We start from the raw sequence: 10,887 nt of genomic DNA on the forward strand, positions 1-10,887 counted from the left end.
GATCTTTGTCCAATACATTCTAGACTCTGCATATGCATACACTAATGTCCAAAATCCTTATTTTTAAAAAAGAATTTGAGACAGGGTTTCACTGTGTAACCCTGGCCATCCTAAAATTTGTTCTGTAGACCAAGCTGGCCTTGAACTCAGAGATCCCCCTGCCTCTGCCTTCTGAGTGCTTTTTTTTTTTAAATTATTCAGTGCCCCACCCACTAAGGGACTTGGGCTGGGCAATAAGTGGGAAGTGAGGCCCTTTCTCTCTAGAAGGCTCTGCCTGCATCTGAACCAACCCCCAAAAGACTCTGGAAGTCTGGGAGACAGGGACACTGAGTTTTGGGGGCACCTCAGAAGATGGCTCAGTAAACCAACCGCTGTATAAAGATCTGAGTCTAGCCCTCAAACACCCATAAAATCATGGGTGTGATGGTACATCCTTGTAATCCCTTGTACCTCCTCAGTACTAGAAGGTAGAGACAGGTGGCTCCCTGAGGCTCACTGCCCAGCCAGTCCAGAGTAACTGTAAAAGCTCCAGGCTACCAAGAGGCTCTGCCTTAAGGATGCTTCCCAAAGAACAACATCTGAGGTTGTCCTCTGGCCTTCAGAGCACATGTCCACGTGCATACGCATGCACATACACAAGCGCCCACATGAACACACGCATGCATGCATGCACACACAAAACCAGAGGAGACACCGAGATTCATGCTCACTGTTGTGCAGACTTCTTCTCTCTGACCACCAAGGCAGCCTACAGGGCTCCATGGGCACACGGAGCCATCATCTCGCCAGGCCCAGACACCCCCGCCCCAGCCTGTGGTCACCTCATTCCAGGAAGTCTACAATGACAGGAAAGGCAGCAGCTCCCGTTTCTCCACATGAGGCACAGACAGCCTCACCTCCTCATTGGATCTCTATTTTGTGCATCATTTTTTTAACACACAGGGCTGAGGCCCGGACCACTTTCTTACAATGGACTCGTAGCAGCAAGGTACATCCAGGTCACTGCTAGCCCAAGCCACCCCTCCAAGAGAGCACTCCCATCCATTTAGGTCACACCCCACCAGCAAACTAGTTCGAGGCGCCTTGCCTTGTCTTCTTATTTCGAGTTTTCTTTGGGGGCAGATAAGAAATCTATTACTCCACAAGGTCCGCCTCCTGCTAAACTTTCCCTAGAAACTGGCCAGCCTGTCTCAGAAGCATCTCAATAAACTGACTCAGCCAACCCGTTGGCAGCTCTTCCCAGCAGTATGCCTTCTACATCCATGATCCCTCTCACTTACTTCTTCCCAGTCGAGGCTGTCCTCAAATGAACCGTGTGCTTGCACACATGGCCCTGCCCACTTTTCATTAGTGCAGGAGAGAGCGGTGCCCTGTTGCATCTGGTAAAAGGCACTAGACCCAGACTCTCTGAGATTCAGGGGCTGCCTGTGACCAGTCCTCGGCTCATTGCGCCTTCTATGACACATTGGCCTAGTCATTACTTGTTCACATGGCTTCTCAGAGGATGCCGGGAGCTCACTGTAAGCCTCACACAGCTGAAGTTCTTCTGGATCGGAGACCGTGAAGAAACCGCAGGGCCCACAGATAATAGCCAGCACTGAGGTCTGAGACACAGTGAGTGCACTTAAAGGACTTTCATATGAACCGAGGAGGGGCTCAGTGGCTAAAGTCCTTGCCACAAAAACATGATCTCTAAACCTACATATAAAAAAGCCACATATGGGGGCTGGGGATTTAGCTCAGTGGTTAGAGCGCTTACCTAGGAAGCTCAAGGCCCTGGGTTCGGTCCCCAGCTCCGAAAAAAAGAACCAAAAAAAAAAAAAAAGAACCAAAAAAAAAGCCACATATGGTAGACATCTCAGGGTTGGGAGAGTGGAGACGGGCAGTCCATTGGCCGTCTAACCTAGTGCACTTGGTGAGTTTCAAGTCGCTGAGAGATCCTGCTTCAAAAAATAAGGCTGATAGTGCCTCTGGTCTCTTGCACATCCGTGCACATGTACGCATGAAACTTCACAAAGATACATACAAGGGGGAGGAGGGGCAGAGACAGAGAGACAAACTGCAAGGGAGAGGAAGAGGGAGAGAGCCGGTGTGTCCCAGAATCGGCGTGTGTGTATACTGTATGCCTGGGAACAGACCTAGGGAATGCTGGGATTCATCGCTCCAATAGATGGGACAGCCATAGTAGCCAGCACTGGCTAAAACCTCCTGTAAACGGGGTGTTGGACACACCATCTCTTTGATCCCAGTCACCGAGGCTACAACCCTGCTCTGGAGAAGCACATTACATAATTCGTCCCTCAAGGCAACCTTTGAGGTGTGGTCTATGGTTGTGGCCCATTTTACAGAGGAGGGAATTAGGTGCAGAGAGACAAAGTGACTTGCCCCAGAGTCCCCCCGAGGTCAATGTGAGTTAGAAGAAGCAGAGCGAAAGCAGGCATCCTGCACACCCCACCCCTCGCTCTCCGGAAGAGAGCAGGCAGGGTGAGCAGTGAAGTTCCTGGAGTCTACAGGATCAAAACAGCCATGCTGTGCATTCAGTCCAGCCACTGTTTCCAAAGATGGGGCTGAGGAGAAGTTCTCAGTCTCCGCCGTGTCGCTACTCGCATGGGGGCCTTTCCTTCCCCACTCTGGACGCATTTCCCAACCAGATGCTCTGGTCACTTCCTACCAGGCGGTGATGATCTGATTCCTCACTTCTGCTCCCTAAAGCCCCAAGTCACACTGAGCCCAGGACCTTTACCCTGGAACACGGGGAAGAGCCTCCTGCCTCCCAGGGCAGGGCTCTTTGTCACTGCAGCTTCAACTCTACTGTCCCTGCCTCGGCTTCCCCCAACTACTTGATGCCATCTCCTTTTGTCACTTGACACCATCTGAAAATAAGTGTTTTTAATTGGTTACCTGGTTATTGTCTATATGCCTCAGGCTCCATGACACAACAGCAGAAACCATGTCTGACTTGTCCCCTCCTCCGCACCTCGCCCCCCACCCAGTATCTCCAGCACCAAGAACTCAGTTTGGCACTAAATAACTTAATGAATAAATGTCAGATAAGAAGATCTAGACTTAACAGCCAAAACTCTGGACCACGCGACCTTGGCAAGCCACCCTACCTTTCTGATCCTCGGTTTCCTCCTCTGCCTCATGAGGAGAATAGACCACACACCACACTCCAATGACCCTTCCAGGATAGCTTGTCTTAGAAAGCCAGACCTGGAACCCACCCAGTTCAGTCCATCCAAAACAGGCAGCTAGCCAGGGTCCAGGCAGTGGCTACCCTGTCCCCACCTCCACCTGTGTCCCTGCCCAGCCACACAGCCCTCTCACTCCCCCACCACAGAAACTGTTAATGAAGTGCGCACTGCTCGATGCGGCTACAATTACGGGGGCTAAGAATAAGGCGCTGACATCAGCCTCGTCAGTTTCCAAGTGAATCAGAAGGGGAGGGGGGAGGAAGGAGGAGGGGAGTGGTGCTCCAGAGCTGTCAAGTAGAAATAGCACAGCGTTAAATATAATCCAGTCCTGGCCTACATCATTCTGCAGAGGCAGGTGATGGCTGGGCCCTCAGGGCTAGGGCAGACAACTGGATCCTTCAAGGAGGTCAGCATAGCCACAGCTGCGGCTGGCCAACTGATGGGGACCATCCAGGAATGGTGGCCTGGAGCAGGCTGCCAGTCCCTGGGGTGTTTATAGAAGCCAAACAGACCCTTGCACCATGACCTGTGCCATGTGCTATTGTAGAGCCCCTTCCTACATAGGAGGAACTCATCTCCAGCACTAGAAGGTAGCCTCCAGGGAAGTATGGTTGGGCTAGGATCACCACCCACAAATGACTCCAGATGAGTAGGGCTCGGCATCTGTAAAATGGGCACATGTGTAGCAGCAGTCAACACCTCTGTTGCTATAGAACTCCGAGGAAGCACTTCAGTCATTTCATTTTTTTTAATCTCCCTGAGAGATGCTCTAACCAAGATCATTATCCTTCCCCCAACGCAAGAAGGTGAAGGGATTTGCTTGAGGCCACTGGGCATGGAATCAAATTCAAGCATCACACAAAAAGATAGCAAATGGGCGGTGGGGGGGGGGGACTAGAGAGATGGCTCAGTGGTTAAGAGCACTGACTGCTCTTCCAGAGGTCCTGAGTTCAAATCTCAGCAACAACATGGTGGCTCACAACCATCTGTAATGCGATCTGATGCCCTCTTCTGGTGTGTCTGAGGATGGCTATAGTGTACTCATACACAATAAATAGTTTTTTAAAAATTAAGATAACAAATGGTACAGACCGTGGGAACCAGTGGGGCTCTTTTCTGGTAGATTTTTTTTTAAAGGTGTGAGATGATGGTTGTTGGGTAGAAGGTTGGAGGCAGAGAAGAGCAGCTGGGGGTAGGGGTGAGAGTGGAGGGTGGGGAGTGAGGGATGGCTGCTTTCTTAGCCCAGTCTCCTCCACAGTCAAACTGCCCCCAACTCAGCCAACAGCTGGGGCGTTGGAGAGTGGCAAGGAGGAAGGAGGGGCCTCGTTCCCCAAAAAGAACCAAGGTAGATGGTGGACCTTTCCTTTCCCCTCCCCACCAAGCAGAGCCACAGGAAGCTTGGTAGGTGCAAACCAAGGAAGTTGGAGCTGGAGGAGGGGAAGGCAAAATCCCCAAGGAGGGTGGTAAAGGAGAGGGCTCTGGGGATCAGAGAGGACCCTAGCAGCAGCCTAAGACTTGCACAAGGGAATGTGTGCATATTTGTGTGTGTGTGTGTGTGTGTACATGTGTGTGTGTGTGAGTGTACGTGTACGTGTGTTCCTGCACCTGGCTCTCCTGAGATGATCCCTTTATCATGATTAGATTGAAGTGCCTTAATCCACATGTTCGCCTTATGGCTCGACTTGAACTAGAGAGGCGCTTGGCTTGAGATACCACCAGGCTTCAGTTTTCTAAATCTAGAATGCTTCCCAGTCTCGAATCTACAGAAGATTATGAAGCTGGGTGTGGTGGTGCAGACCTGTAACCCAAGCTCAGGAAGCTGAGGCAGGAGGACCACATGTTTGAGGAAAGCCTGGGCTACACAGCGAATGCCTGGCCAGCTAGGGCTACTTCGTGAGACCCTTTCTCAAAAGCAAAGGAGGAGATTACAGTTCTAGGTGGCAAACTGGGGGGTTGGGTAGTAGATGGCAGAGAAGAAAAGGGCACTGGGAGTGGCCTCCCCTGGGGTGAGGGAGGGCGAGGAGGCTCTGGAGCTTAGACTCAGGGCTTTAACGGGACCCCATTATGAAGATCTCCTAGGGTCTCCCTGTATCATGCATGCAGCCCAGCCCCCCTTCTGGAGCTGAAGGACTCAGTCTGTTCCCACCATTTTTAGGGGAAGGATGGGGGCAGCAGGACATTTTGTTTCCCAGATGAAGCTCAGGTCAAATTTCAAGGACAAAAGTTAGCACTTGCCTGGGAAAGAAAACTCTGCCAAATCCTGCAAATTTAGGAGGGAGGGTGAGGCTTCAATGTGGTCATTCCAGGTGCCTGGGGGTGCTGGCAGGAACTGCAACCCTGATTCCCCCTGCCAAGATCTGTCTGGCAGGAAATGGGGGAGCTTCACATCCTTAAAGTAGCTCAAACAACCACCTCCATTTCCCTCTGTTCAAAACCGGGGGTGGGGATGAGGGCTGTGGTACCAGTTGTGGATCCCACCCACCATGCTCCCCTCGAGAAGATTTGGTCTGAGCGGAAGAGGGAGGCGCCACGAAGGGCTTCCCAGCCCAGAGATGTGGCCTAAACTGCTAGGAAAGGGACTGGTAGCCGGCTGGTGTTGCCATGGTAACTTCCTCCCAGAGCTGGATCGAAGCATCCATCCTATGGGCAAATCAGAGCTGGTTGCTCCAGCTTCTCCTCCCTTCTCCTGGGCGGGAGGGGTAGAACTAGCCGCCAGATCACTTGGTCAGGCTCAGGAACACCAGCCTAAGGTCCAGACCCTGATGTAACAACCGCTTTTGGTATCTACTAGGAAGGGGCTACACCCCTGCTCCCCATCTACACCCCCAAGGAACTGGCACGTGGTTGTGAGACAAATAAACTGATTAGAAAGAAGAGGAAAACCGATAAACCAAAATGCTTCCCACCTTCCTTTGGCTTTCGAGCCCCCGAAATACCCACCTTTTAAGCACTCCAAAAAAGGGAGGCCCAGCTCTACCTCTATAAACTATAACGCAATAAAATTAGCCCATTAAAAGGATGACAGTTAACATTTTGAGAATCAGGATTTTTCTTTGCCCAAATGCACAGGAGTCTTCTTTATGGCCATGCTCAGCGACAACTCTCACTTGTTAATAAGACAGAGCAGAACCAGCACGCACTGAGACGTGCCAGGTACCTCGCCAGGCACCGTGCTAAGACTTTGCATATAGCAAGCAGCACAATTAAAAGCAAGTGTGCTTGAATCAATTTGTCCAGATTTGAACCCTAACTCCCTCACTTCCGGGCTAAATGACCTTGAAGGGATTGCTCTGCCTAGACCTCAGTTTTCTTATCTGAAAACGAGAATGTTATACAGGATATTAATTTTATGGGGAATGTTATGAGGAAAGATTAAAATTATGCATTTTAAATACCTAGAAAGACATGCAGTACATGGTAATAATTTTTAAAGCGTTGACCCAATGGAGTCTACTGGGAACACTATTATTTTTCCTCCTCATATAGGTGAGGAAAACAGGGTCACACGTCTAGCTCCTCCCCACCCTAGCTGCAAACCCATGGCCAGTAAGGCTGAGCAACAAAGATGTGGCCACAAATATCCCAAGTGTCCCTGAGTGCCTGCCTCTCTAAAGCCCCAGTGTCCTTGGGAACAAGGCAGGCACTAGCAACATCTGAGAGGTATCCCGAACATCTGAGGGAAGATTCTTCTGACAGGCATTGTAGCAACCTGCAGCGATCCTTTCCTTGGGCTCCGGGGTGCTAGAAAGACAGAAAGGAACCTCTTCTTCTTCCCCCACCGCCTGACACTCCTAAGTCCAAAGCAGGGATCTGCTATGCCCCATTTAAAGCTAAGGAGAAGTCTCCTCCTCAGCCTATGACTCAGGAAGCTAGCTGGAGACAACATGAGAACCTTGAAGATGACTCTGGCCTAATCCAGTAGATGGGAAAGATGTGTCAACATGAATTGGAAGCCACAACTAAAGGGGAGGCTCTTCTGTGAGCCTGAAGCCTGTCAGGGACACACTCAGAAATGGCGCTGCCAAGGACAGAGTAAAAAGGGGGCCAGCAGGAGAGGGGAGGAGGCCAGAGGAGCCAAGTCTGCACAGAACACTTCTCGTTAGGCCAATCCTTGTGCAGGACCCCAGACCCTATTCTGCTGCCTTTAGACATTACTTAGCTCAGTGCTGTTTTAAAGGAAATAAGCCTGAAAGGTTTCTTTTAGGAGAAAATGAATGAGATGAGATGATCAAGAGAAATTCAACATCCAGACAGTGGTCCTTACTTCCCACTTCCACGAGCCCCTCATTATTCTACCGGGTATGGAAATAGACTTTTTCCCTGTACCCCCCAAGCTCCAGGCAGCCACAGGGATGAGCAGAGAGGGAGCCTGAGATGTCCAAACAGAGCCCTGGGCTGCCAACTGCTCCCCAAGGCCTCCTCACCTGGGAACCATTTTCTGCACAGTGAGATCTGGCTTTTTAAAATTCCTCCTCCAGCAAGAGAAGCCACTGGTGTTCTGAAGGGAGCCAAAAGCCTGGTTCTGTTCTCAGCTTTGTGCAGGAGACACCAGATGACCTTGGTTTACGCATACACACTCACATAGACAAATGCATACCACACACCAGGGTTTCAGTCATTTATACTCAACCACAGATACCCAATCCCCACCCAATGGATTTGGGCCCTAGGAGGGCTGAAGAAGATGATCTCTAGGTCTCTTACAAGTGAAACACAAGAATTTGAAGAAACTCGCTTAGAAGGGGGGAAATTAGACTGATGTTTAGAAATCCTGTTAATAGTGTCAATGAAGTTGTCTTTGACTCAACTGAGACCTAGAGCAGGTCCGCAATAAGAGCCAAGGTGTCCGACCCGCAATGTGTAGCATGACTTTGGAGAAAAAGCAAACCATGCCTGGCGCAGGTGCTCCCACACACCTGTGTTCCTTGCCCTCCTGCCCAGCTGGTCCCTTGAGACACAAGTAAGTGGCCTGAGGAACTTTGGGAGAATGCCCTGCCACCAAGCCTGCTCTCTCTCCACAGATGCTCCAAGACTTGCCCGGCCTTCATCCCTGCAGCCAGCCCAATTTCCTCTCTCTGAGTTAGCTGCAGTAGAGGCCACTGTATCAGGGACCCCGCCCCAATTCCACCTCACCTGGTCTTGTCTAGAATAACAATTCAACATTCCTCAGCTCTGTGAGGGGGAAGATGAGCTCCTGAGTCTCAGCTATTCGGTCTGTAAAATGGTGAATCCACAGACCAGATGGGTAATAACCATTGTAACCCCCAACTCCTATCGCCAGGTCAGTAGAAAATTCTGTCAGGTGTTGGCCTCAACTGTTACCATTCCCCCACCACCTGGCTCTGGGGAACTTTCCTCTTCCCATTTTTCTTCCAATAGGTGACAGTCTATTACCCACCATTCCATCCCATAACAGAACTGAGACAGAAAACGCCTGCAGGCAGAGAGTTGAAACCTGAACTCTTGAATTCGCTAAATTGTGACATTTTGGGGGTAGTGCATACATGATTTCTTTTCCTCTTAAGAGATCATCCATGTATTTTAATCAGTATCGTATCCACTTGTTCTTACACACACACTTACACACACACTCCTCTTCCTCACCCACCCTTCATTGACTTCAAATTCTCTCAAATTATCAGTTTGAAAGCCATTTCACTCCACCCTCCCACCACACAGAGCCTTGTAACCGAGGCAGTGTTAACTGTACTTCCTGGTGAGGAAACTGAGGCTCGGGTTGGCATGACTTGTCCAAGGTCACAGCTTATATGGAGAGAGTAAAGACTGGAGCCTGATTCTAACTCCTAATCTTGGCACTCTTTGGGGGAACTCGCCCAAACCTTCTAGGTACCCCCACCTGTTGTTGGATTCCCCTTTTTATCCAAAACCAAGCTCAATGCTCTCAGTACCCTCTGCCTGGTTCCAGTATCCAGGAGCTGGCTTCCTCCCAACCCTTGGGCTGTGGCTACCGGTTTTTTTGTGTGTGGGGTGTGTGTGTGTGTGTGTGTGTGTGTGTGTGTGTGTGTGTGTGTGTGTGTGTTTCAGGCCTAGAAGCTGAAGGTTTGAGTTGAAGGTTGGCAGCTGGGTTCAACCCACCCCAAAAAGGCCACTCCAGGGACAAGATCACCTGAAGTCAGAGGCGCACACTGAAGGGTGCGCTGGTGTAGTTAGCACTTACACTACCTAGCACATCCCTGGAGAGGAAGGAGGAAAGGCCAGCAGACACCGGGCCAGTTCTGTGTGGCCCGCCCCAATCTGATTAGAGTCTGGAGCCCCAGCCTGTGGGGGAAGGGATTGAAGAACAAATCGGGACACTAGAGGCTTTGGCTGTCGAACAAGGGGGTCTTGGGCAGGGAGCCTCTAGATGCAGCTAAGACAAAGACCTCAGAGAGGTCAGGTCTGTGCTCCACCTCCAACGACCAGGAGCCCGTCGGAAGCTCAGGGGTGAAGCGGCCTAAACCCCAAGATCTGACTAGGGAGTCAATACCAGACTTGGGTGGTGGCAAGTCCAGTTGAGAAACAAGTCAGGGAGGGGGTCGCAGAGGAATCCTGTAGGTGCACATAAAAAAGGAGACTTGGGTCCAGGAGACCGAAGGGCCCACTTGCGCAAGAAGGATGAATGCAGATGTTCAAGGGGTCCCTGGGGCGCAGGAGGGGGGAACAGAACCAGAGCTCCTCCTAGACCCCTGGGGTCCTGAGGGAGTGGGAGGGGCCCCTGGGTATCTATCCGAGTAGGATCGAGAGGGCAGCGGAGCCAGCGGCCGCCTCTCCCGAGCGCCCCGGGTCCCCGAGGGTCCCTGGCTTCAGGACCCGGAGACAACCCCCCCCCGGGGTGGGTGGACCGCAGCGCGCTCACCTGCGTCCTCATCATCGAAGGAGTTCATGCACGGGAAGTAGATGGCGAGCGCCTCGAAGGAGGCGGACAGGCTGAGGCGGCTCTGCGAGCGCTCCATGCCCGCGCCCGCTCCAGGAGCCTCGGCCGCCGCGGCGGCGGGCGGCTTGGGCAGCTTGGCCGCCCCATTCTTGACGCGGAGTACGGCGCGCGGCGTGGTGGCGGCGGCCCGGGGCTCCGCGGGCGGGCGGCGGGGCTGGCGCCTGGGCGCAGAGGGCCGGACACTGGCGGCGCTTGGAGCGGGAGACGCGCGGTGCTCGCGGCGGTGGCGGCGGTGGTGGCGGTGGTGGCGGCGGCGGCGGCGGCGGCGGCGGCGGCGGTGGTGGTGGTGGCGGCGGCGCAGCGCGCTCTGGCCCGCGGCGTCCCCAGCCTGCCTGCCGCGCGGGGCGGGCCGGAGCCGAGCGCCGCAGCCAATCGCTGAGGCCCGGGGGAGGGGGCGCCGCGAGCGGGGCGTGGGAGCCGCGAGGGTGCGGGCTGCGCCGCCGCCGCCAACCCGGCAGGTGCACGAGCCCGCCGCAAGGCTGTCTGCGCCCGGCTGCTGCGGCTGAACCTCCAGTACCCGCTCTGACCCGTGGCTGTCAGTCCTCAGACTCGCTCCTGAGGCAGGTGTCCAGTAACCCCGATTTGTGCAGGCCTCACCCAGATAACCTCAGGCGTCCAGAGGGACACAGTCCAAGAAGTCTAAGAAACCTGCCAGGTACACAAGCACCCACAAGGATGTATTTGCTAGGCAAAAGAGATCTCAGACTCCCTCACACCCGAAGACGGAGGGACACCTGGACAGACACCTTCACAGATACC

General features: G+C 52.9%; 1 protein-coding gene across 2 annotated transcripts in view; it reads right to left on the bottom strand.

The window, feature by feature from the left end:
- The window catches only part of Rims4 (regulating synaptic membrane exocytosis 4), a 64,087-nt gene extending 53,643 nt beyond the window's left edge, over positions 1–10,444 (bottom strand). Inside the window, exon 1 of one of the 2 annotated variants that reach the window (XM_008762471.4) lies at positions 10,051–10,444. In XM_008762471.4, the coding sequence (XP_008760693.1) occupies positions 10,051–10,147 (97 nt within the window). In that variant the 5' untranslated portion in view covers positions 10,148–10,444. 2 annotated transcript variants of the gene reach the window in all.
- Between the last annotated feature and the right edge of the window lie 443 nt (positions 10,445–10,887).

Source organism: Rattus norvegicus, chromosome 3, assembly GCF_036323735.1.
Source record: "Rattus norvegicus strain BN/NHsdMcwi chromosome 3, GRCr8, whole genome shotgun sequence".
NCBI classification, from domain to species: Eukaryota; Metazoa; Chordata; class Mammalia; order Rodentia; family Muridae; genus Rattus; species Rattus norvegicus.